We start from the raw sequence: 24,800 nt of genomic DNA on the forward strand, positions 1-24,800 counted from the left end.
GAGTACTTTCATAATGGAATAAAATCATTAGGCCCTTATAAACTCTTCTGCTTCTGTCAACAAATATGTATTATAGTCACTTATTCTCTGCTATTTTGCTGCCTACTATTGGCTGAGCTAATGTTGATGAGCTCATATTTGAGTCTTTTCTTGGGTCTTTGCCATTTTTTGGAGGGTTCATCAGGTTAACAAACAGCACAGTGCCTAGCACATAGTAGGTATTTCATAAAAGTTCATTGACCATCTGATTATGTATTGGCATAGTTCAGAAATTAATTAGTTTCTATGATTAATTAGCATTAATTAGCTTCTATGATTGCCTGGTAAAGTGATATCTGTTTGTTCCAAAAATATGTCTGAAGGTTTTTGACCTGTTCTTCATATTCTCTAAAAATGTCTATCAATACCCTCCTTTTTGGTGAGCAAATATTTATCTTATTGTGGTTGCCTTAGAAATGTGGACTCTGTGTTTTCTTAATATTTTATAAATTTTTTTAGGATAATTTCCAAATTTATTAGTCCATTTTACACTCCTGATTATATATGTGAAGTTGATTATTCATTGAGTATTAATTATTTTAAATACATTTTCTTATTCAACTTTGATTTCAAGATGCCATCAAGTTTCTTATATTCAACAACTGTCTTCACATATATTTTGCCCAGAAGAAATCAAGTTATTTATAGATACCGCCTTCATCCATGGGTTCAATGTGACCTTGAATTCAAGTTTAAAGCCTTAGGTCTCCATCTTTCCTTAGTGTATGTTAGGGGCCTTATAGTAAATTCCAAATGACTTTTAAAGTTAATTGGAAAAATTCCAAAAGATACAAAACTTTTTTTATGGTGTTTTTTTCTTCACATTGGAGCCATAAGATTAAGATGGTGTATTCATTTCATTTCCTCTTTACTTTGGAAGCCATATTTAGTTCTATTTAGGAGAGATGATAGTGGATTTAAGGATAGGAAGAACCACAATATGCTTAAACTGTATCCCTGAAAAATATCACATTTTATATGAATTATCATTATTATTATTTTTGGTGGGGCAATAAGGGTTAAGTGACTTGCCCAGTGTCACACAGCTAGTAAGTGTCATGAATCTGAGGTCAAATTTGAACTCAAGTCCTCCTGAATCCAAGGCTGGTGCTTTATCCACTGTGCCACCTAGCTGCTCCCTATATGAATTATTCTTCACATTTTTGTGTTAGTGAAATAGTTTTTCCTACAGACATCAAATAATCTATTTTTCTCTTTCTACTTGGGCACATTTTATATATTTATGGTATATGAATAAATCATGAGTGAGGAACTGAATCAAAGGCTTTGTGATAATCAATAAAAGCAGTATAAATATAGCTGCTTTTGGGTAGCTTGTTCAATAATTACTGAATTAATGAATTGTTCTTTATACTGCTGGAACTACTTGCCATACCTTTCCCCCTCCTCAGCTAATATATTGTTTTATTTTAAATGTTTATTGTTTATAATGCTATGAATGAAACGACAATATATCTCATGTATATCACATACAATAATATTACTTATAATAATGGCAATAAAATATCATTTTTCTCTTGTATCCTTCATAGCACCTGGAATGATACTCACAACACTGAGTGAATTTCTAGATTAATTCTCTAAAATGTACATTTTCTTGTAGAATGACAGTGGTCAGCACATTGTAGATTCAAGTGTTTATTAGTGAATGGACAAAATACCTAAGGAGTCACTGTATGGATTAGCAGTACATATATGATAGCAAAATGCCACATGAAAAATGAAATCATTCATGTGATTGTAGAAGCATTACATCTTTTTTTTGGTAGTTTAGTTTTTATTTTATAATCATAAACTTTGTTTAGCCAACTTGTGGAAGGAAAAGGGAAATAAAATCCAAAGAGAATTGCAGCAAGTGAGAGCACAAGGATTATTAGGTATAAGAGTAGATGGGGTTCAGGGGTGCTCTCTCCAGCTACAGAGGAATGGTTGGATGGTTAAGACAAAAAACAAAACAAAAGAACCTATTAGAGTTGTCCACAGTCAGCAATGGTGATCTTCTTGCCATCCCGAGAACCAAAACGCTCCATGGCTTCCACAATATTCATGCCTTCTTTCACTTGGTGGAAGACAACATGCTTGCCATCGAACCAATCAGTCTTAGCAGTACAGATGAAAAACTGGGAGTCATTTGTTTCGGGTCCAGCATTTGTCATGGGCAAGATGCCAGGACCAGCATGCTTCAGGATGAAGTTCTCATCAGCAAATTTCTCCCCATAGATGGACTTGCCACCAGTGCCTTTATGGCGTGTGAAGTCACCACCCTGGCGCATGAACCCAGGAATGATTCTATGAAAGCAGAATCCCTTGTAACCAAATCCCTTCTCTCCGGTGCTCAGAGCACGGAAGTTTTCTGCTGTCTTTGGAGCCTTGTCTGCAAAGAGCTCGAAAGTAACCCGGCCCAGGGGCTCGTTATCCACGGGATTGGCCATGGCCACAGAAGCCTGGGCTGGGGGCGACTGTGGAGGCAGAGGCGGCAGGGATCAGCGTCCCTCAGGCGGAACCAAGACGAGGACTCCCCGTGGCGGTGTCTGCAAAGCGAAGCATTAAATCTTGAAATTCAATGAGACCTCAGAGCTCATTAAGTTTTAGCCATATTAACATCATAAATCACGTCTTCAACATCCTCAATGAGTAGTTGTCCATCCTCTGTTTTATGATACCAAGTGGAGAACTTACTTTCTGGCTTGAAGTTGCCCATGCCACTTTTTTTCTTTTCCTTTTCTTTTTCTTTTTCTTTTTATTGGGGGGTGAGGCAATTGGGGTTAAGTGACTTGTCCAGGGTCACACATCTAGTAAATGTCTGAGGCCAGATTTGAATTCAGGTACTCCTGAATCCAGGGCTGGTGCTCTATCCACTGCACCACCCTAGCTTCCTGCCCATGCCACTTTTGAAAAGCTTGGCTCCTCAGGATTTTTTCTTTTCTTTTTTTTTTTTTTTTTAGTCTATTGAACTTAGACTGATCTTCCTATTCTTGTTTCTGCTCTTCCTTGTTCATAAAATTGTGCTTCCCAGATTTAGAGCTGGATCTAATCCCTCAACCCCCCAAATTTGCAGATAAGAAAGCTGAGAACTAAAGGGGGTGAAGGTAAGGTCTTAATAAAGGCCACACAGGTATTAATTGGCAGAGCCTGGATTTAAGCACAGGTTCTTTGGTTCCGAATTCAGTATTTTTTCTACTAGATAGTATGTCCTGTAGTTAAGATATTTGGGCAACTAATGTCTCCTTTTGATTAGGTTGATAGGTAGATACAACTTGTATCAATAATGTCTGATATTGGGTGAATTGTTGTTTTCTGGTTAGATATGAAAAAGAAATATTGACTTGGTATATAGGAGAGAGTTTCTAAAAGGAAATAAAAATGAATGACCACATATCTAGGGCTTTGTACATAGGATTGATGCTTTGAGTAAGGCTTGGGATAGATGACCTATAGGAGATGTATAGTTCATATAGGATCACCATATTAAGATTGGGAAAGGTACAGCTAGGTGGCACAGTGGATAAAGCACTGGCCCTGGATTCAGGAGGACCTGAGTTCAAATCCAGCCTCAGACACTTGACACTTACTAGCTGTGTGACCCTGGGCAAGTCACTTAACCCTCATTGTCTGGCCAAAAAAAACAACCAAACAAAAAAAAAGATTGGGAAAGGAACTTGGAGATCAGTTTGCCTATTCCTCCCATTTTACAAATGTGGAAACTAAGGTCTCTAGAGGAGAAGTGATTCCCTTACAGGTAGTAAATATCAGAGTCAAGATATAATTAGCAGTTTTAGCTGTACAATTTTGTGACTCTGTGAATAAGGGAGGGAGCAAAGGTCGAAGTCCTAGCAGAATAAAGAGCGAAGGATTTGGTAAATAATTTTATTGTGTCATGATGAGTAGCATGGGAAAAATACTACCCTGATTAGAGATCTGATTCAAGTTTCATGTCTTTATTTTCCCATAGTTTTATAAAACATATTACAGATAATGTTCCTCAGATACGTATGTTTGTTGAGAAGCATCTGTGGAGAGAACTCAGGAGGATGGAATCTATGTGTAGCTGTTTTGCCCCCAGTCAGTGGGTTATCAGTGTCTGGAGGAAACCCACAATAACAGGGCCTCTTCACTCATATATGGTGCTATTTGGAGCCGATAACCCCATTGGCTGTTTGACTGCACAAATGACAGATGAAACCTCTGATAATTTCTGAAAAGGGAATTGGGGTTTCTAATGGCCTTCAACTCAAAGCTGTTGTTAGTATTTGTATCTATGTATTTGTTTCCCAGAATGTAATTTTCACTCATTACCCCAAGTGAAGTCTGTTGGAATCTGAAATCATAGACAGAGGAGGTCAGGTGGGCCATGAAAGTGGTTCTCTATATGCTGGGACTTGGGCCTCTTCTTCTTGCTCTCTGCACGGTTCCTGTTGGTAAGTATCTTCTTCATGGAGCATCTTGTTTATAGCTCTTGAATCCCCTTATTGTGTATTTTTATGTTTTATAGTTATTTGTGAATGGGGTGTGTCTTCTTTATTGTATATCTTTCTCAGACCTCCACCCCTCCACCTAATGTTATTTGGTGGTAAATATCTAATTCATGTTTGTTGAATTGAATGGAATCCATTGGTTCCAGTTTCATTTCCAGCATTCTTGTTGAGATCCAAAGGATGTCTTGAAGTCATCTAGGCTTTATTTAATGCAGTCTCTGAACACATCCTTCATTTTCTTGCTTCTGGGTCTTTGATCTTGGAGTTTCTTCATATGAGACTTATACCAAGGTTTTTCATTGCTTCATATGTATTTTCTTTATTTCCTCACATTCTTCTTGTTACTCATAATTGGAAAACATTTCCTTACATTAATACACCACAACTTATTCAGTCTCTTGCCTACTCTTGGATATAAAGTATTTCTAGTCTTTCACCATTAAAAATAAACTCTGTAATATATATATATATATATATATACATACATATACTTTTTCATGATATATTTAGAATCAAATCCCACATTAATTTCTATGATCATAAACTTTTACAGTTGAAATAGGTCATAAGACATAATCTAATCTAAGTATACTTTACGGAAAAGGAAACTAGAGCCCAAAGGAGTTAAATGACTTGCCCAAGGTTTTGTAGGTAGTAAGTGATGGAGGTGGGATTTGAACCCAGGGTTTTTGACTACAAAGTATCTATTATACTACATGGCTTCGTGATTCTAATTGTACTTTTCCACATTGTGCTTTACAAAGTTAATATTTGTTTCATCAGCAATATTATAGAATAACCATGTCCCCATAGCTCCACCTACATTGGATTTTATATGTTTTTAATTTGCTCTTTTGGCTAAATTAATGAAATATAATAACTTACTAAAGTCTTATTTCAGTGTTTCATGATGGCTTGGAGGTGAATCTAAGTTCTTGAAGGTTATGCTAGTGGATTTCACTTTGGCAGATTCCACCAAGACCTTTAATGTTGGTCAGATGGTAGGCAATATGTATGTTGATTATCTGAGGATCAGAATAACTAAGTTCTGAGAGGATTATTACCAGTTAGCCTACAGAGTTATATATTTTTTCCATAACAGCCTCTTAAGAAAATTGACTCGATATCGAAAAGTTGTATTCTTTTTCAGGGAAAGGAAATCCTTGATTCTTTAAGTACTGAAATGGAAGGTGGCATCTTAGGATTGCCCTAATTTTTTTTCTGATTATCAGAGAATTTAAAAATCTTTTAAAGTATTAATTAACAATTTGTACTTCATTCAAAAATTATTTATATCCCTTGACCATTTTTTCCTTTGTAGGGCATGGGAGTAGCAGAGTGAGTCCACGCCTTTAAATATTTTGCCAGATGCCTCATGCCAGACCACTGAATATTTACCCCAGTCTGTTTTTTTCCTTTTTATTTTAAACATTTGCTTTTTGTCATGGAAAATTCCGTCTTTCTAAAAATCAAATAGCTATTTTGTTATCAATAATCTCTTCCTTTGTTTAAAGACAAAGTTTCCACACAATTAATTCAAATATATTATTCTTTTTAGGCTATTGTTTTATATTTAGATCATTGGTTGAGTTTGAATTTGTTGTAACCTACAGTGTGAAATATAGATTTAAACCTACATTTTACCATAGAGCTGCCCAATTTTCTCCTAATTCCATTTCTCATGGTGTTGTATTCATGAATTTATCAGCCTTTAGTTTCCTATACCTTAATGTCTATTGATATGCTTTGTATTCTGTTGGGCTAGTTCTCTATTTTTTCCCTGTATAAGAAAAAAATTAAAAATGTGCTGCTTTATGATAACATTTGGAAATCTGGTCCTTTAATTATATTCTTCAGAATTCTTTTTCATATTCTTTCTATTTTTTCTTTTGATTTTAGTTATGATATTTTCCAATTGAATAAAATAGTCTATTGGTATTTCAATAGGCATTCCATTAAATTCATCAATTAACTTGGTGAGTATTAACATTTCCCACCCATTATCTGCTTGATCTAACTATTCCCTCAATTTGTTGTTATTTCTCATTTTTTGCTGCAATTGTTTGTGAATTGTTTTTGTAGAAGTCTTGTATATCTCTTGATAAGCTAATACTTAAATATTAGATTCATTTTATTGTTTTTGAAAATAGTAATACTCTAGAGATTTTTCATTGTTTTTTGATGGAAATACAGAAGATTTTACATTTGTATCAATTTGCTTATATATAAATAAGTTTTTATTAAATGTCTTGAGTTTTCCAGTTATAGATCCATATTTAAGTGTATAATTTATCTTCATTGTCCATGTTTATTGCTTTAACTTCCTCTCATTCCTATGCTGATGTCACTTTGACCACTTCTCGTATCGGTGACAATAATGGATACTCCTACTTTAAATTTAATTTTAGTAAAAATGTTTCTGATATATCTCACTTTTAAGTAACATTAGCTCATGGCTTCAGATGTATACTTTTTATATTAAGGAGAGCTCTTTTCCCCCTATTTTTAAAAACATAAATGAACATATTTTATCAAGAACTTTTGTTATATCTAATAATATTTCATGTGGTCTGTTTTTCTTTTTGTTGAGGTTTGTTATATTGTTTCTTTTTCTGATTTTAAATAAAACCCTTCCTAGTGCTTACAAAGTGCTTGGGACTTAATAAATGTTTTTTGACTGACTGATGCTTACATTACTTTTTCATAATTAGTATTTTAAGGAGTTTTGAGTCCAACTTTATATTATTTATAAGCATTTTATTTAATATTTTTGCATCATTTAGGGATCAAAATTCTATTCACTTTTTTTAGTGAGGCAATTGGGGTTAAGTGACTTGCCCAGGGTCACACAGCTAGTAAGTGTTAAGTGTCTGAGGCCGGATTTGAACTTAGGTACTCCTGACTCTAGGGCTGGTGCTCTATACACTGCACCATCTAACTGCCCCTATATTCACTTTTTGAAAGAATTAGGTTGTTCCACCATCATTCCTTGTTTTTAAAAGGTCTCTACTGCATAGATATTAAGTGCTTTTCCATCATGACACGGTGGAAGGTGTGCCACATTTTGCCTCAGAGAATCTGAGTTTCAATACAAGATATGCTACTTGCTCCCTATGTGACCTTTGGCAGCTCATTTTTTCCATTGCTTGGCAAAGCACCTGACACATAGTAAGGACTTCTTGTTGTTCCATCATTTTCAGTCATGTCTGACTCTCCGTGATCCCATTTGGGGTTTGGGGCAAAGATACTGGAGTGATTTGCCATATACTTCTCCAGTTCATTTGACAGATGAGGAAACTGAGGCAAACTGTTAAATGACTTGACCAGGGAAACACAGCTTCTAAATTTGAGGCTAGATTTCAATTCATTCCTGACTCCAGGGTGGGCACTCTATCCACTTCACCACTTAGCTGCCATAAGTAAGGGCTTATCAAGTGCTTACCAAGTGATTGATTAAAACGAATAGAATCCATTTTTTGATCTATCTGACCTGAGAGGATTTTCACAGGGTTTATCTTAGATGTCCTGTTATTTCTCCTTCTGAAACTGGTCTATTTATATTTTCTATTTCTTGGTTTTTTAACTTTTAACAATAACCTGTAAAGGAGCAATCATTTCTTTTAGATTCTAAAATTTAGTAGTGCAAAACCTAAGAAGAAATCTTTGATAACCTTTTTTTTTTTAAATGAGTTTTGCCCTTGTGATAATAACTTTCTCATTCCCGACCCTGGTAACATGGACTTTATTTACTTTTGACTAGGTTTGCTTACCAGATCTTGCTTTTATTTACCACTTCAATTGTCTTCTTAATTTAAGTCTTATTAGTCTCAGCTGTTATCTGAGGCTGAAGCAGCTAGGTGGCACAGTGGATGGAATGCTGAATTTGGCATTAGACACTAGCTGTGTGACCCTGGGCAAGTCGTTTAACATTCTGCCTGCCTCAGTTATTTTATTTGTAAAATGGGAATAACAGTAGCCTTAGCACCTAGGGTTATGATGAGATAATACTTGTTAAATACTTTGTCAATCTTTTTTTTTTTTTTTTTTTTTTTTGCTTTTTTAGTGAGGCAATTGGGGTTAAGTGACTTGCCCAGGGTCACACAGCTAGTAAGTATGTGTTAAGTGTCTGAGGCCGGATTTGAACTCAGGTACTCCTGACTTCAGGGCCGGTGCTCTATCCACTGCACCACCTAGCTGCCCCATACTTTGTCAATCTTAAAGTGAATATAAAAATGTTAGCCATTATGATTATTATTTTCATCTTTTTTCTTTTTTCTGTTGCTTATTTTCTTAATTTTTTAAAATGAAAAATTAAGTTACTATTTAAAAAAATAATATAGGATTATCTGTTGTAAAGTTACCTCTAAGTACTGCTTTCAGTTCATCTGACAGATTTGGAAACGTAGCAAACCTATTTTCATTGTCTTTGAATTAATCTTTTATATTTATAATCTAGTTTTTTTTACCCACGAGTTACTTAAATAACTGTTCTTTTGATTTTCACATGGGATTCTTTTATTTATGATATTATTATTTAGTGCTAACTTGATTGATTTATAAAACTAGCATACAAAATCTGTTTTTTTTGTATTTACCTAGGTCTTTATGACCAAGCATGGGATTATTTCTGTGTACATTTCATATATCCTTGAAAAATGTATATTTGCTTTTTTTACATTATGTTTTTTCTTTTATCCATCAGATCTATTAAATACTTTTTAAAAGCTTTGTAATTTCTCTCATTTATCTTTTTTTGGATATATCTTATGTGTCAGTTTCCCACTAATATTGCTTTTGATATAATTAGTTTTGGAAGTGTTTGAGTTTTTTACTGGTTAATCTAACTATAGAATTGTTAGTTGCATATTTTGATACTCCAATGGATCCATAATCTTATCACTATGGGCACTAACTCCATTTGTGGGCACTATGGGCATTCCTTCTGCATCTGTGATACATATCACAACAGCCTGGTTATTATACAAAGCTCTTGTCTATGCCACAGATGATATTTCCAACCCAGTGTCCTAGGAGCTTATCTCGAATTCTTTTGACATCATAAGGATGCTAAAAGAGTACATGAACTATATTATATGATGGCCTCATTTTCTTTTTTCATGGCACATTTCTTTAATGACATCCTTTATACCACTTTCTTTCATAATTTTTGAAATATTTTGCAGAAATTAGAGGACCTGGCTTACCATCCTTGGTTTGCCATTTTCTGCCTCTGTGAACTGGATCTTTGTGAGTCTCAATTTATAAATTAAGGGGACTGAACTAGGTGGCCTTTTAAGGGGCCTTCTAGTTCTAAATATAAAGCACTTTATTTATTTATTTACTTATTAATTCATTCATCTGTCTATCCATCATCTATCTATCTATCTATCTATCTATCTATCTATCTATCTATCTATCTATCTATCTATCTATCTATCTATCTATCTATCTGTCGCAGGGCAATGAGGGTTAAGTGACTTTCCCAGGGTCACACAGCTAGTAAGTGTCAAGCATCTGAGGTCAGATTTGAATTCAGGTCCTCCTGAATCCAGGGCCAATGCTTTATCCACTGTGCCACCTTGGTGTCCCCAATATAAAACACTTTAAAGTTAATCTGTACTTCCTTCTACCTTTTCCTTCCTGCCGCTGAGCAAATAAAAAAAATAATGCCCTCAATATAGAACTTCATTTTCCAACAAAACAAATTTTCATATTAGTTATATATGAAAATGTTTATCTCTTTTGGTATTTAACGCTCATCACCTCTGTCTAGAGGTGAGTAGCATTTTCAACATCATTCTTTTGGACTCATGGTTTATCAATTGCATTGATATTATCTTTAAAAATTGTTTTTCTCTATATGTTATCATGTGAATTGTTCTCCTGGGTGTTCTCTCTTTGCTCTGCCTAATTTCATTGAGATCTTACCAATTTGTTCTGAAATTTATAACTTTCTGGTAATATTTTCAAATTGTTTTCTAGAATGACCAAATCAATTCACAGTTTTATCAATAGTGTACTAGTGTACATGTTTTGCTACAACTCCTTCAATATTTGTCATTCTACTCTTATAATCTTTGACAGTCTGGTGAGTCTGAGGTAGAATATGAAAGTTCTTTATTTTGAATTTCTCCAATTATTAGTGATTTAGAGCATTTTAAAAATGATTGTTGATAGTTTGGATCTTTTCATTTGAAAAATTCTTGTTCTTGATATTATCACATTGACTCTTGGGGACTACTGCTTTCCTTTCTAAATGATTGTGAAATATCCCCTTAGTAATACAGACTAGAAATTTGCCAGGAAATAAAATCAAGTTCATTGGTCTATAAGCTAAACATTTCACCTTTTTCCATTTTCTGAAATGTAAAATAGCATTTTCCCATTTCAAATACTGTGGCACATTATATTCTTCATGATTTTTAAAAAAATCATTGACATTTGCTCATAATCACCTCTGCCAAAAGCTATAGAAAAAGATACGGGTAAAATTTATCTTTTTGTCACTAATAATATTTTAAAAATCATCTCAGAATGGCAACCAATTGATTGGATTTATAACACAGAAACTCTAAAAATCTGCACAAAATAAAATAAATAAAATATGGTCCAGAAGCCAATAGCCTGACACAGTATACTGTATAATAATTTTTTTTAAACCAAAACAAATATTTCTCCATATTGATCATTTTCCCCTTACTATGTTTCTGGATCTTAGAATCTTTAATTTCTAGCTTCAGTTCTTTATAGGATATTAAAAAAACTACATACTTTTATTTTCTCATCATTTTTGATCATCATTGATTATTGCTGCCATTCTTTAAGTGTCTCTATTATCTATTAAGGGTTTCTCTCAGGATATCTCATACCATCCTTTCTCCTTCTTCATTGTTACTGATGCTTTAACTGTCCTCACTTCATAATATTTTTATTATATTGTATTAGTAATCTTTGTCTATTTTCCTACTTTGTGATTTTTAATGATCATTTTTGGCTTTATTTTATTTTTCTTCTATTTGGCTTTAAAAAAATAGAATAAGAGATGACTGACTTCTATAGTCTCTCAATCCAACTTTGTGCAGGCTCCAATTCATTTTACAGATGTGGTAACTGAGGTTTAGAGAAGTTGTGACTTCTTCTAGGTTATACATTCAATAGGTGACAGAAACTCACACTCTTGATTCTTTTTTTTGGGGGGGGAGTGAGGCAATTGGGGTTAAGTGACGTGCCCAGGTTCACACAGCTAGTGTTAAGTGTCTGAGGCTGGATTTGAACTCAGGTACTCCTGAATCCAGTGCCGGTGCTTTATCCACTGCGTCATCTAGCTGCCCCCCACACTCTTGATTCTAAGCTAAATTTTCTTTCCTTCTTTTTTTTCATACTTTTCCCACCTTTATCATGTGATGAGTTGATGCTGCTCTAGGGACATGGCTCTGTTTTAACAGAAGTATTATAATTTGGGAAGGTCAAAGGGAAAATTCCAGAAAAGATGATTTTACAACAGATTTTTCATGCAATGGATATTTTATTCTAATTAATGTCTGTTTATTTCCAAAAGGGGAAGCTGTGGTGGAATTGAAACTGGCATTCAGGCCAAACCCCTGTGATGGTGTAGTGCTGATTAAACACCAAGAGTCTTGGGGTTTTGTGTGTAATGAAGTCTGGACTCTGGCGGAGGCCTCTGTGATCTGTCGGCAGTTGGGCTGTGGGAGTGCAATCGGCGCTCCCAAGTATGTCCCCTTGCCTGGAGAGAGCCTTAGGCCGTGGCTCCACGGAGTTTCCTGTAAAGGCAATGAGTCAACTTTCTGGGAGTGTGATCTTGGGGAATGGAGTCGGAAAAATTGTTCCCATGAATGGGTTGTCGTAGTTCTCTGTTCAAGTAAGTCTGCATGGCATTCATTTTTGTAAGAAGAAAAATTCCTTGGGTTAAAAAAAAATTCAATCTAATTCTTGAATTGTGTCTGTCTGTCCAGCTATCATCTATCTACCTATGATTTATCAGTAAGCCATTTTTACCACTTGGTTGTGGTACATGAAAAATCCAGTGGGGACTATCCCTAAAGAAAAAGAAACTGAAAGTCCTACGATCCACTTGCTCATCAGTCGAAATCAGATCATCCTTTCTCTTGATCCCAGTGAATGTGGTGGGAGTAGGAGTTAAGGATAGGTACGAAAAGAGTAGGCTCAGAAACAGTGAAGTTGAACAAGCAGAGGTCATGTGATAGGAATGAGGTAGATCCTTGTACTGAATAAGTATTTGTTAAATGAATAAATACATGAAGGAAGTAATGAACAAATAGATGAGTCAAGTAATGACCTTTGACACCATTTAAATAGAAATTCTCCATAAAGCCCTTTACCTCTCTGGCTCCCACCATCCCCCTACACAAAAGCAGAAACCACAGTAATAAATCAATTTGCACAATGTAGTTTGGGGTATGCCAGCACCACCTATTGCCTAAAAGTGACCTATCATTGAACCACTCAACTAGGTTCTTTTCAGAATCTCTTGATGGATGCTGAAGATGTTAGCATAAGAGGTTCTGTGAAGGTTGGGTTCCTAACTAATTATTTGACCAAAGCAGGTAAATGCAGAGGCCCAAAATATTGACAGAGCATGGTTTTAGACTAGAAAATTGCTCTGTGCTGTCTGTTCTCTCTTACCTGGACTGGTGTTTTTATAGATGGAACCTTTCGGGAAATCAGACTGCTGAAGGGGAACAGTCCCTGTGCCGGGCTTCCAGAGATAAGAAACGAGAAGGGAATAGATCGATTGTGTGGCCTCCACATGGAAGAGGCTACTGTGTTTTGCCAGGAGCTGGGATGTGGCCCAGCTGTTCAAGCTCCCAGAGAAGGTTTGGGTGTTACCCATAAATTCATGACTTGCAAAGGGACAGAGCCAACAATTCGAAATTGTAGGTTGAATAATAAGTTCCGGAGCGGCTGCCAGCTCCAGCTGGATTCTGAAGTGATCTGTGCAGGTAAGTTCAACCATTTATTCTCAGGGATTGTTCTCCTCCTCTCCCATTATGAAATGTGGTTCTATCAGTGTATGTCATTTAAGAAGAACAGAATAAACAAAAGGAAAAGAATAATAGAATAGCCTTTTATATTACAATTCTATAGTCGTGTTAGGAGATCTTGTTGCAGTTGTTTGTCCTTTCTTCTTGAAGACGACTGAGGACATCATGAGGGCAATGTCTTGACTTGTATATGAATTGGATTTGTGAGGAAGTCTCATTTTTCTCCTCCAGAGTCATTAAGTCCACTGTGAAGGAAAAGCACAGGATGATTGCCTTGTTAGGAAATCTATGAACCTAATCAAAACATGGTGACACATTTGGGTGAGGATCAATGGAAGGAAGATAGGAAAGTGACACTGTGCATTGCAGACCACCTGGACAGAAAGTGGAAATAGATGCAGACTTCAGGAAACAGTTCACGCACTTGGCACACAGAAGTGCGATTTTACATATATATATGTATATACTCATACATATACACATATTTATATACATATGTGTACATATATACATGTGTATGCATGTGTATGTATATTACACACACTTACATATATACACACAAACCTACACACATATTTGTATATATATGATAGTAATGAAAGACCGTTTTTTTCAGTATCTATTCAAACTTTCTTCTCTAGGCAGATGAACTAATACATTTTTAAGTTACTTTAATGACACAGTTATTTAATTCTCCAAAAGATGGAGACAATGACAAAGGAAATGATTATTATGGATCCAATTCTGATCAACAAAGGTGAATTAGCTGTGTCCAGTGAGTTCAAGTTGCCAAGATCAGATGAACTTGATCCCCCTTTACTTTTGGGCAGTGCTAATGGTTTAAGTGGTTTCTTTTTTACATCAGGCTGAGATCTATTCTCTGCATCTTCTGCTCATTGCTCCTCATCTGCTGCCTGGGACCAAGTAGAAGGCAAAGCCTCCCTGCTCCCAACATCCCCCCTGGCTCTTCAAATATTGGAACAGGACCATCATTTCCCACAGGGCTGGAATCCCTATTTTCTTCAAGTAGTCCCTGTATTTTCAAACAATAGAAGTTTCTGGTTCCCTCACCATTTTGGTCAACTTTATCTAAATCGTTCCAGTTTCTTAATAGATTTGGAAGAAGGAACAGTAAAGATTACAGTAATTCTGTCTTCCTCGCCTTTCTGTGGGGCACTTTGCATCTCACCTTTCTCCCGTTGTCGTTCTATTTTCTTTTATACTTTGAATATAAACTTTATTGACTTTTTAGAGTAGATAGTGCTGAATGACTGTACTCAAAAGGTCTGGCTATTCCTACAGTGCCTTGAACATACATAACAGGTGCTTAGTAGATGTTTGCTGAATTGAATCAAAAGAGGGAGAGACATAAATACGCCTATGGAAGCCCTCATATGCCAGGCACTGTGCTAAGAACTCTTTTGTTTGTTTTAAAGCAATAATATATAATTTGATCTTCACAATAACTTTGCCGGGTAGTAAATCCTCATTATATACTTGAGGAAACTAAGGCAAATAAAAGTTAAATGACTTGTCCAAGGTCATACAGTCAATGAGTGTATAAAATGCTGATTCTCTGTCCAGAACACACAGAAATCCGGCTTGTTGGAGGCGAACATCCCTGTGCAGGGCGCCTGGAGGTGAGACGAGGTCTGAAGTGGGGCACGGTCTGCGACTCGGACCTTGACCTCCAAACAGCCCACGTGGTCTGTCGGGAGTTAAAGTGTGGGGCAGCCGCTTCTACCCCGGGAGGAGCCCACTTTGGAGAGGGCTCTGGCGAGGTGTGGAGGGAAGTCTTCCAGTGTGTAGGGAACGAGTCCTTGCTGTTTCATTGTCCCCGGGGGGCCCGGCAGAAGGAGCTATGCGCACACAGTCGGGATGCTGGCATCAGGTGCTCAGGTGAGGCGACTCTCCGGGTTTACGACAGAAAAGCCCGCTTCTCGTCTGTTTATGCGATGTCTTCTTGCACTGGCCTTTGTATTTGTATTGTTTTCGGATTGTATCTGCACTTTGTCACCACCGCAAACTTCTTTAGCACTTCGCTTAACTGGGGCTGGGAGAGTGGACAGTGTGTTGGACTTCGAATCCCAAAGACCTCAGTTCAAATCCTGCCTCAGGCACTTCCTAGCGATGCAAGTTTACGCAAGTCTTCGTGGTTGTCATAGTTGTTTGTCCTTCGTTCTGAAAGAGGACTGTGACATTGGGTGATGTCTTGACGTGCAGTGAATTGGATTTAAGTGAGGCAAGGAAAGTCACCAGCCTCACTCTGACTTCCAGAGCCATCTGGGTCCAGTGGCAAGACATATATCAAGATGACTGGAGATGGCCCTGGATGTTTGAAGCAATCGGGGTTAAATGACTTGCACAGGGTCACACAGCTAATAGTATCAAGTGTTTGAGGCTGGATTTGAACTCGGGTCCTCCTGACTCGAGGGCCAGTGTGCCACATAGCTGCCCTTTTAGGGAAGTCACTTACATGTCAAAGCCCCAGTTCCCTCATCTGTAAAATGAAGACGATAATAACTCATACCCCTCAGGGTTATTGTGAGGATCAGGTGGGGTAACATATATAAAGTGCTTTGAAAACCTTTAAACACTATATAAATGCTAACTATGAAAACGAAATTATATAAGCACCATATAAATGTTATTGTTGATTATTGAACAAGGCTTCCGTGCAAGGCTTTGCACTATGTTCTGAGGATCAGTCTCCTGCCAGCTCCCTTATAGTATAGACCAGGGTTTCTTAAACTTTTTTTTTTTTGGTGAGGCAATTGGGGTTAAGTGACTTGCCCAGGGTCACACAGCCAGTAAGTGTTAAGTGTCTGAGGCTGGATTTGAACTCAGGTCCTCCTGACTCCAGGGCGGGTGCACCACCTAGCTGCCCCTTTTCTTAATCTTTTTCCACTTTTAGTCTATACTCCAGTTTCTTAAACTTTTTCCACCCTTTTTACCAGAGAAACTTTTAGGTGACCCCTGGTATATAGTTATATAAAATAGGTATACATAACCTTTTAGTGTTGCCACTTTTTTCATGACCACCACATTCAGTTACAGAACCTCATATGGGATCATGGCCCACAGTTTAAGAAGCTGGGATATAGACTAAAATATTTAACAAGAGGCAGTGAATGAGAAGCAAAGTTGGATTCAGGAACACCTGGTTTCCAGTTTTGTCTTTGGCACTTGATAGTAGAATGATCATGGGTTAATCACCTAACCCCTTGGTGTCCCAGGAAATGCTAACTATATATAAAGTACAGCCATGGCCAAGATGTATCCTCTGAAGGAAGCTGAGCTGCTTCTACTGGCGGGATCTTAGGTCCAAACTCCCTCAGTATAATGCAATGCCTTTTGTGGAATGCATATCTACTAAATAGAAATGAATTAAGTATGCTTTGTACATTTTAGAAGCTTAAGAAATATTCACTGGACATAATTGTTGAGGGAATGAAATAGCTTTGCAAGTAAGTTCAAAGAATCAAAACAATCAACCACTCCATCAATAAAAAAAACATTAAGTTGTTTCCCATCTAGGTATTGTGTTAAGTGCTTGGTATACAAACAAAGGTGAAAAAAAAAACAACAACATTCCCTAGCCTTCCAGGGTTCATAATCTGAGGGAGATATTTAAATTAAATGTAATTCCGTCCTTTTCTTGTGAGTACTGGTCTGAGCAGTGTATGTATGCCCATTTCCAAGATTTTGTTAAGAAAACCAATTTTGTTGCTCTTGATACCTCTAGGCAGGAGCATTGGGAGAAATAATAACGAATGTTAGCATTTATAAAAAGGTTTGCAAAAGGCTTTCTGACTCTGTCTACAATTGATTTAAGGATTAGAGAATGGAAAAAAGTCAGACTCTTGGTTTTTTTTAAAACTAACAAACATATATTATTTCTTTTCTTTCTTTTTTTTTGTGAGGCAATTGGGGTTAAGTGACTTGCCCAGGGTCACACAGCCAGTAAGTGTTATGTGTCTGAGGCCGAATTTGAACTCAGGTCCTCCTGACTCCAGGGCCAGTGCTCTATCCACTGCACCATCTAGCTGCCCCCAAGCATATAGTCTTTATATAGGTTTTTTTTAAAAAACAGGACAGAAATCTGTTGATGTCTTCTCCCTTTTCTATCTTTTAGCTAACAGTTACATGGAGCTTTTGTAAAACACTTTTACAACAACTACACAGAGAGGTAAATGCTGTCATTATCCCCATTTTACAAATGAAGAAACTGAAGCAGAGTTAAGTTGCTTGCTCTGGGTCACAAAACTAGTAAGCATCTAAAGCTGAATTTGAACTCAGATCTTTCTGACAGCAGATCTATTGCTCTATGCACTATACCACCAGTGTTACTGTTTAAGATAAAATATGCCTAGGGTTAATCAATATATTTTAAAACTCCTTTGTTAATCCTGCCCTCAATCGGCCTGTCCCGAGCAAAAAGTCTAATTCTTTTGTCCCAACAACTTTACTACTGACATTCATCAGATAAATTCCCCAGAGCTCACTTGATATTTAGGTTAGGGTGAGTAAATTCCTTTTAATTCTCATGCCCCAGGTATCTAATGTCAAGGCTATGCATATCTTTTAGCTTCATTTGCAACAGCACTGGAATGTTGAAGTGGAACTAGCTCCTTTCCTAAGTTCACTATCTCTCTAACATTTTCTTCTTTCATAATGTTTTTGGCTTTTTCCTTGCCCTTTTCTTCCCTTTCCCACTCTTCCCATATGAGGAAAGAGGAATGGGTAGAATCCCCAGTGCCCCAATCTCTGTATCTCTTTTAGATACAAGTTTAGGGATTATATTCTATTCTTTTGGGGCCACAGGAATACCTACACAGATTTTCCTGTTTCTGAGTCTATAAAATGTTTTACCACCTCTCATTTTCTATATTAGCCCCTTCAAATTGGCTTATATCAAACATTCAAACCAATACCGGTATGCCAGTGTTTAAAATCTGGGTACATAGAAATTTAGAATTACAACACAAATAAATTTGGTTGATTCACTTTACTGAACATTTGTTGCTTTGTGAAAACATTTACCATAAGATTCCTCTGAGTAGAATGATTCCCACAATGCATTTAAAATATACTTCAATTTTCCAAAATCTACACGCATATCTTTGCAGTGTCACACCTGTTGCACAGATCAAGATTTACCTGTGTTTTGAAAATAAAGCAATGAACAAATTTCAATTTGAAACATACTTGGTTCTATTTGCTCTTTTCCAGAAATAATTCTCTGATGCTTAGGGGAGGGCATCATTCCTGTAATCCTGTAGTGCCCTGACTAGAGTAGAGGATTGATAAATGCAACTTGTCTAGTGATATCGAATAAAATTGTATGTCATATTTTCTATTTATTTAATGTGTGCTGTCTTTGGATTATAAACCCAAATATATCTGTAACATTTGTGTTTAGTATAGATTTAGGATGTTTTCTGTGGTTAGTAGGTATTGATATTTCACCATGTCAGAAATGTAGTCCTCTGATGAAGTTTAACCAGCTGTTGACATCTCTTGCCACTTGTGGCCATGATCCCCCTAAGAAAAGTCCCCTTTTTATTTTCCCAGAATACAGGTTGGTGAATGGCAGCAACAGATGTTTAGGGAGAGTGGAACTCCAGATACAGGAGGTCTGGGCCCCCCTTTGTGCCACTCATTGGGATTTGCGAGATGCCACTGTCCTCTGTCACCAGCTCGATTGTGGCTATGCCATAGCAGCCCCAGGAGGAGGTTACTTCGGTGAAGGAGATGGTCTGATCTTGCCTGATCAATTTCACTGCACAGGGACAGAGCCCTATTTGTGGAACTGTCCAGTGAGCACACTGGGGGCATCCCCATGTGCCTCGGGGAATGTGGCCGGGGCCATCTGCTCAGGTGAGTGCCAAGGCAGAGACAGAGACAGACGATGGGTTCCTGATTGGGCAAATTGACAAGGCGATGGAATCAGCAGATAGGTGTCTGTCTATAGGGAAGTGAAGAGGCAGTGATGTGTGGTCCAGAGAGCACTGGATTTGCAATCAAAAGACCAGGATTTGAATTTTGACTCTAGCCCCTGGGTGACCATGGGCAAGTCTTTCCTAATCAAAGTGATTGAGTTGGAAGGGTTCTTGGAGGCCATCTTATCCAAAGCACAATAGACAAACATTATAGCTTAGCTCCAATGTGCCTTTGTTTGTATATCTCCAGTGGGGAATGGGAGGAGGTTCATACTGCCTCACAGGATAGCCCATCCCTTTTGGAATAGTTCTAATCATTAGGAAGCCTTTCCTTCTCTTTAAAACAATGGCTCCTAGTTCTGTCCTCTCATCTCCAAAGAGGGGGAGATAACTTCTAAAAATACTAGGTACTAACAAGGGATGTATTATTTTGGGGAGGCCGGGCAATGAGGGTTAAGCGACTTGCCCAAGGTCACACAGCTAGTAAATGTCAAATGTCTGAGGCCACATTTGAACTCAGGTCCTCCTGAATCCAGGGCCGATGCTTTATACACTGTGCCACCTAGCTGCCCCCCGACATACATTGTTAATGGGAGGTACCATACAGACATATATACTTACTGTCATACCTACACACACACACACACACACACACACACACACACACACACACACACACACACATTCCCCTATTAGAATGTGAACTTCTTGCTGCCAGAGGTTGTTTTTTCACCTTACTTCATATCCTCAGCACTTCACACAGTGCCTGGATTATAATGAGCCCTTAATAAATGTTTGTTAACTGAAAAAGAGGAATCCAAAACCTTTTCCCATAAGACAGCCTTTAAATGCTTGAAGATAACTGCCATGTCTCCCTTGAGCCTTCTTTTCTGCAGACTAACCATCTTTCTTTAATTTCTTCAACTGAGCCCCATGGGTGTGATGGATTCCAGTATCTTTGACATCTTGTTTGTCCTTCTCTTTAGGCTCGACAGCTTATCAATATTCTTCCTAAAAAAGTGTCACCCACTCAGAACTGAACACTCCAGACATGGGGGATAATGGCCAAGTATAATGGGATTAGGATTTTCTTATTTCTGCAAGCTAGGCCTCTTTGAATTTAAGCCAAGGTCATTGCCTTTTACAAAATTTGGCTGTCCAATTACATTGTTGAGTCATATTGAACTGTCAGTTCACTTAGACTCTCATGTTTTTAAAGATAAGCTTCCATGCAACCATTCTTCCCCCCTCTTGTATTTGTAGGGCCAATTTTGGGAACTCAGGTGTAATTCTTTTGTGTGTAGGCCAATGGGGCTTAAGTGAATTTCCCAAGGTCACACAGCTAGTAAGTGTCAAGTGTCTGAGTCTGGCTTTGAACTCAGGTCCTCCTGAATCCAGGGTCAGTGCTTTATCCACTGTGCCACCTAGCTACCCCGAGGGTGTAATTCTTTACATGTATCAGAAGAAACCAAGAACTAGTCCTCAAGTAGACACAAAAAAGACAATTTTGTTATTTGTACCATTAAATTTAATATCCACTTAAAAAACTTAAAACTATGTAAAAGAGTTCTAGTTTAATATAAAATCCTCTTATTTTGTTTTTTGTATATTAAGATATTTGAGTTTATTAAATTCATGATAAAAGTATAAATTAAAACGCTTTTCACATATTAAATTTCACCTCATTGGATTTGGTCCAATGTTCTGGCCTCTCAAGGTCCTTACTGTCTTCTACATTTTGTTAACGATTCCTCCCAGTTTTGTGTTATATATAGATTCGATAAGCATGCCATCTATACTTTCATTCAAGATATTGATAAAAAATGTTATACAATTCAGAGTCAAGCACTATTTGGAATCTAATTCATACAAACTAGGATTTCAGGAAATCTTTTCTTTTGTCCTCTTTTTATTTTGCAATAGTATTCTGCTACATTTGTATTCCACAATTTGTTCAGCTATTTACAAATGTCCGAGTCAATCTAAGTTATTCCCTTTGATTCTGGTTATTTGTTGAGTTTCCGAATGGTACTTGTTTCTCCTTATTAGAATGCCAGAACTATATGTATGCATGTATATATGTATTTGTGTGTATATATATTTATATATACATACATACATACATATATATATACATATATATATATATATACATATATATATATATATATATATACATACAACTCTTTCCAATTACTCAAATATATTTACCTTTCTAGGTTTTCTCAACTCTTGTGTTTCTATTTCAAAGTTTCTACTCAGCTCTGGTCTTTGCATAAGAAATGTTTGAAAGTCTTTTTTCCATTAAAGGTCCACCATTTCCTCCCTGTAGGGTTAAACTTAACTTTAGAGGGTAAGTTATATTTGATTGTAATGCCATCTCTTTTGTAATATTGTATTTCTAGTCTTCTTTTCATTTATAGCTGCCAGGTCTTGTATAATGCTGAGCAGAATTCCTTGGTACATGAATAACTTCTTTCCGGTTGAGAAACACACACACACACACACACACACACACACACACACACACACACACACACACACAGAGAGAGAGAGAGAGAGAGAGAGAGAGAGAGAGAGAGAGAGAGAGAGAGAGAGAGAGAGAAGGAACTTTGGATTTTGACGATGACATTCCTGGAATCTTTCCTTTGGGAGTTTTTTCCAGTAGATGATCAGTACATTCTTTCCATTTTCACTTTGCTGAGTGGTTCTAACAGATCTGGGTTGGGTAGTTTTTATTTATGAATTCCTTAAATATAGTCCAGTCTTTTTTAAAAACCCATGGTTTTTTGAGGAAGTCTAAAGATTCTTAAATGATTTCTCCTTGACTTTTTCCATGTCTGTTGTTGTGATATCATATATTTCAGAGCTTCTTCCATTTAAAAATTTTTTTCTAATATTTCTTGTCTCATGAAGTAATAGCTTTCTATTTGATTTGTTTTAGTTTTCAGGCAGTCCATTTTTGAGTAATGTTTACCTTTTTCTCTATTATGCTGTTTACTCTCTTTCCAATCATTCATTCAATTATTTATTTATTAATTCTTTTCTTCTAGGTACCATACTGTCCTTGTGGGAAATCTGTTATTTCCTTTGAGTTTCTGTTTGTGGTTATTTTGTCTTTTTTGAAGATCTCTAAATTTGGCACTGGTTTCTGTTCTCTTTGATTTATTTTTCTCTCCTTCTTTGCTTCCTGAATCGGGGCTTTGTCCTAGGGGTCAGACTCTGTCCCTTGCTATACTTTTGGGTGTGGTGATCAGCCCTGATAGTCTTTCCCTGGGTTCTTGTGCTGAACTCCATCTCTGGATTTTTGAGATTCAGAACACTATATACTCAGGACTTTTTGTGACATCTCAGGACAGATTATTATTGACTTCATTGTCCCTGAGCCTTGGGTGTCTGGGTCAGAGGCCTGTAGTGCTGTGTTGGTTTTTGCCTACCACTTGTCCCTGGGACTTCCACAGTCCCAGCCTGGGGCTTTCTGACCATTCTGGGACTTTCTTAGGGGGAGCCCTCTCCTCTTGTTGCTTCTGGACACAGAGCCTTGGAAGCTACTTTGGTTCCTTGCCAGTCTCTGATTGGATTTGTAGGCTCTGCTGTGTTGACATTGACTTTTTGGCAGCTCATTCCTATTTTCTGTTGGGTTCTGGCTGATCTCTTATGCAGTTCTGAAGTGGGAAAAATCACTGTAGATTTTCACTGAATTTCTTGATTATTATTTGGTCTGATGGGAACTTGAGGGTTTTGCTGAAATAGGCATGTGGGAGTGGGGATGGTCTGCCTCTTGTTCAAGCAGCGTCTTGACTGGATGCCTCTCCCTGCTTCCATCCCCTCACCCCAGTGCCCTTTCTACCTCAGTGGGCTAAATTTGGTTACAGTATTTTTTGTCTAGCCAAGTTCATTGACACTGAGGTTAAGGCTCCTTAGCCAGTGTCTATATGAGTAACGCAAAAAGGAGAATTATCCAAAGGATATCCTGGAGTATGTGTCTCTTCTCTTTTGACTCCAACTCATTGTGCTCCCACCTACTACTTTCTACATTCCACACCTCTTATGATCCTAAGCAGTATTCTAATAAATCGGTACCTTCAGTCAAAACAGGTTAATTTGCTTCTTATTCTCCAGGAATGTCTTTCCCTTCCCCTTAAACCCAAACAACAAATTGAAATTCAAATATTTGCTTCATTTTTTCCCTCTCCCTGAACTTAGATTCTCTACGTTTGAGGGACGGACAGAGTCGTTGTGATGGGAGATTGGAGATTTTTCAGCACGGAGTTTGGGGCCCAGTCCTGGGTGATGCTTGGGACCTTAATGGTACCCACGTGTTGTGTAGGCAGCTCCAATGTGGAAAGGCAGAGAGAGTCTATACCTCTCTTGTCTCAGACCTAGGGGTTGGCCCTGTGCATCTGAGCAGGTTGAAGTGTGTGGGCAATGAGACCCAGCTGAGCCAGTGTAACATCTCCATGTCTGCCTTGGCTCCAGTGGGGATCACTCAGGATGTTGGTGTCATCTGCTCAGGTGAGTACCTGCCCAATCCTTCAGAATCCTTTCTGGTCTCCCATTTTCATGCTTAGTTATGGACCTTGTCCCTCAGGGAGTAGAAGGATCCGCCTGGTGAACGGCACTGGTCGCTGTGCTGGGAGAGTGGAGATCTACCACAATGGCAGCTGGGGCACAGTGTGTGATGATGCCTGGGACCTCTCTGATGCCAGTGTGGTCTGCAGACAGCTGGACTGTGGTGTGGCCCTCAGTGCCATGGGGTCTGCTCACTATGGGGCAGGCACTGGGCCCATCTGGCTGGATGATCTGAGCTGCTCTGGAAATGAGTCTGAACTCTGGAAGTGCCCATCCCAAGGCTGGGGCCAGCATGACTGCAGACACAAGGAGGATGCTGGTGTTCTCTGCTCAGGTCAGTTCCATGGCTCTATTGCCCCTTAATCTTCAATTATTCAATTCCTTCTTTGGCTATTTCTTTCAAGGACTGAAAAGGTCTCCTTGCTATCAATAACACAAGAAGAAGGCATTTCCCTTGGAACTTAGACCCCTAAGTGTAGGGAATTGAGGATATAAACAAGATTAGAAGTTTGTAGTTCTTGTTGCTCTTCAATCATGTTTTACTCTTTGTGATTTCATTTGGGGTTTTCTTTTTTTTTTTTTTTTAAGTGAGGCCACTGGGGTTAAGTGACTTGCCCATGGTCACACAGCTAGTAAGTGTTAAGTGTCTAAGGCCGGATTCGAACTCAGGTACTCCTCACTCCAGGGCCGGTGCTCTATCCACTGGGCCACCTAGCTGCCCCATCATT

General features: G+C 37.7%; 2 protein-coding genes across 2 annotated transcripts in view; one reads left to right on the forward strand and one right to left on the reverse strand.

Moving 5' to 3' along the window:
- Nucleotides 1-2,027: 2,027 nt before the first annotated feature.
- Nucleotides 2,028-2,492, reverse strand: LOC122738233 (peptidyl-prolyl cis-trans isomerase A-like). Its single transcript, XM_043980291.1, has one exon. The coding sequence runs from the start codon at nucleotides 2,490-2,492 to the stop codon at nucleotides 2,028-2,030; it is 465 nt and encodes a 154-aa protein (XP_043836226.1).
- Nucleotides 2,493-4,411: 1,919 nt separating this feature from the next.
- LOC122738234 overlaps nucleotides 4,412-24,800 on the forward strand; it is an 89,705-nt gene continuing 69,316 nt past the window's right edge. The window contains 7 exon segments of the mRNA XM_043980292.1: nucleotides 4,412-4,478; nucleotides 12,094-12,414; nucleotides 13,220-13,516; nucleotides 15,143-15,457; nucleotides 19,133-19,438; nucleotides 23,707-24,015; nucleotides 24,092-24,406. Coding sequence (XP_043836227.1) covers nucleotides 4,412-4,478; nucleotides 12,094-12,414; nucleotides 13,220-13,516; nucleotides 15,143-15,457; nucleotides 19,133-19,438; nucleotides 23,707-24,015; nucleotides 24,092-24,406 — 1,930 coding nt within the window.

The sequence above is a fragment of the Dromiciops gliroides genome, chromosome 2 (assembly GCF_019393635.1).
Source record: "Dromiciops gliroides isolate mDroGli1 chromosome 2, mDroGli1.pri, whole genome shotgun sequence".
Taxonomy (NCBI): domain Eukaryota; kingdom Metazoa; phylum Chordata; class Mammalia; order Microbiotheria; family Microbiotheriidae; genus Dromiciops; species Dromiciops gliroides.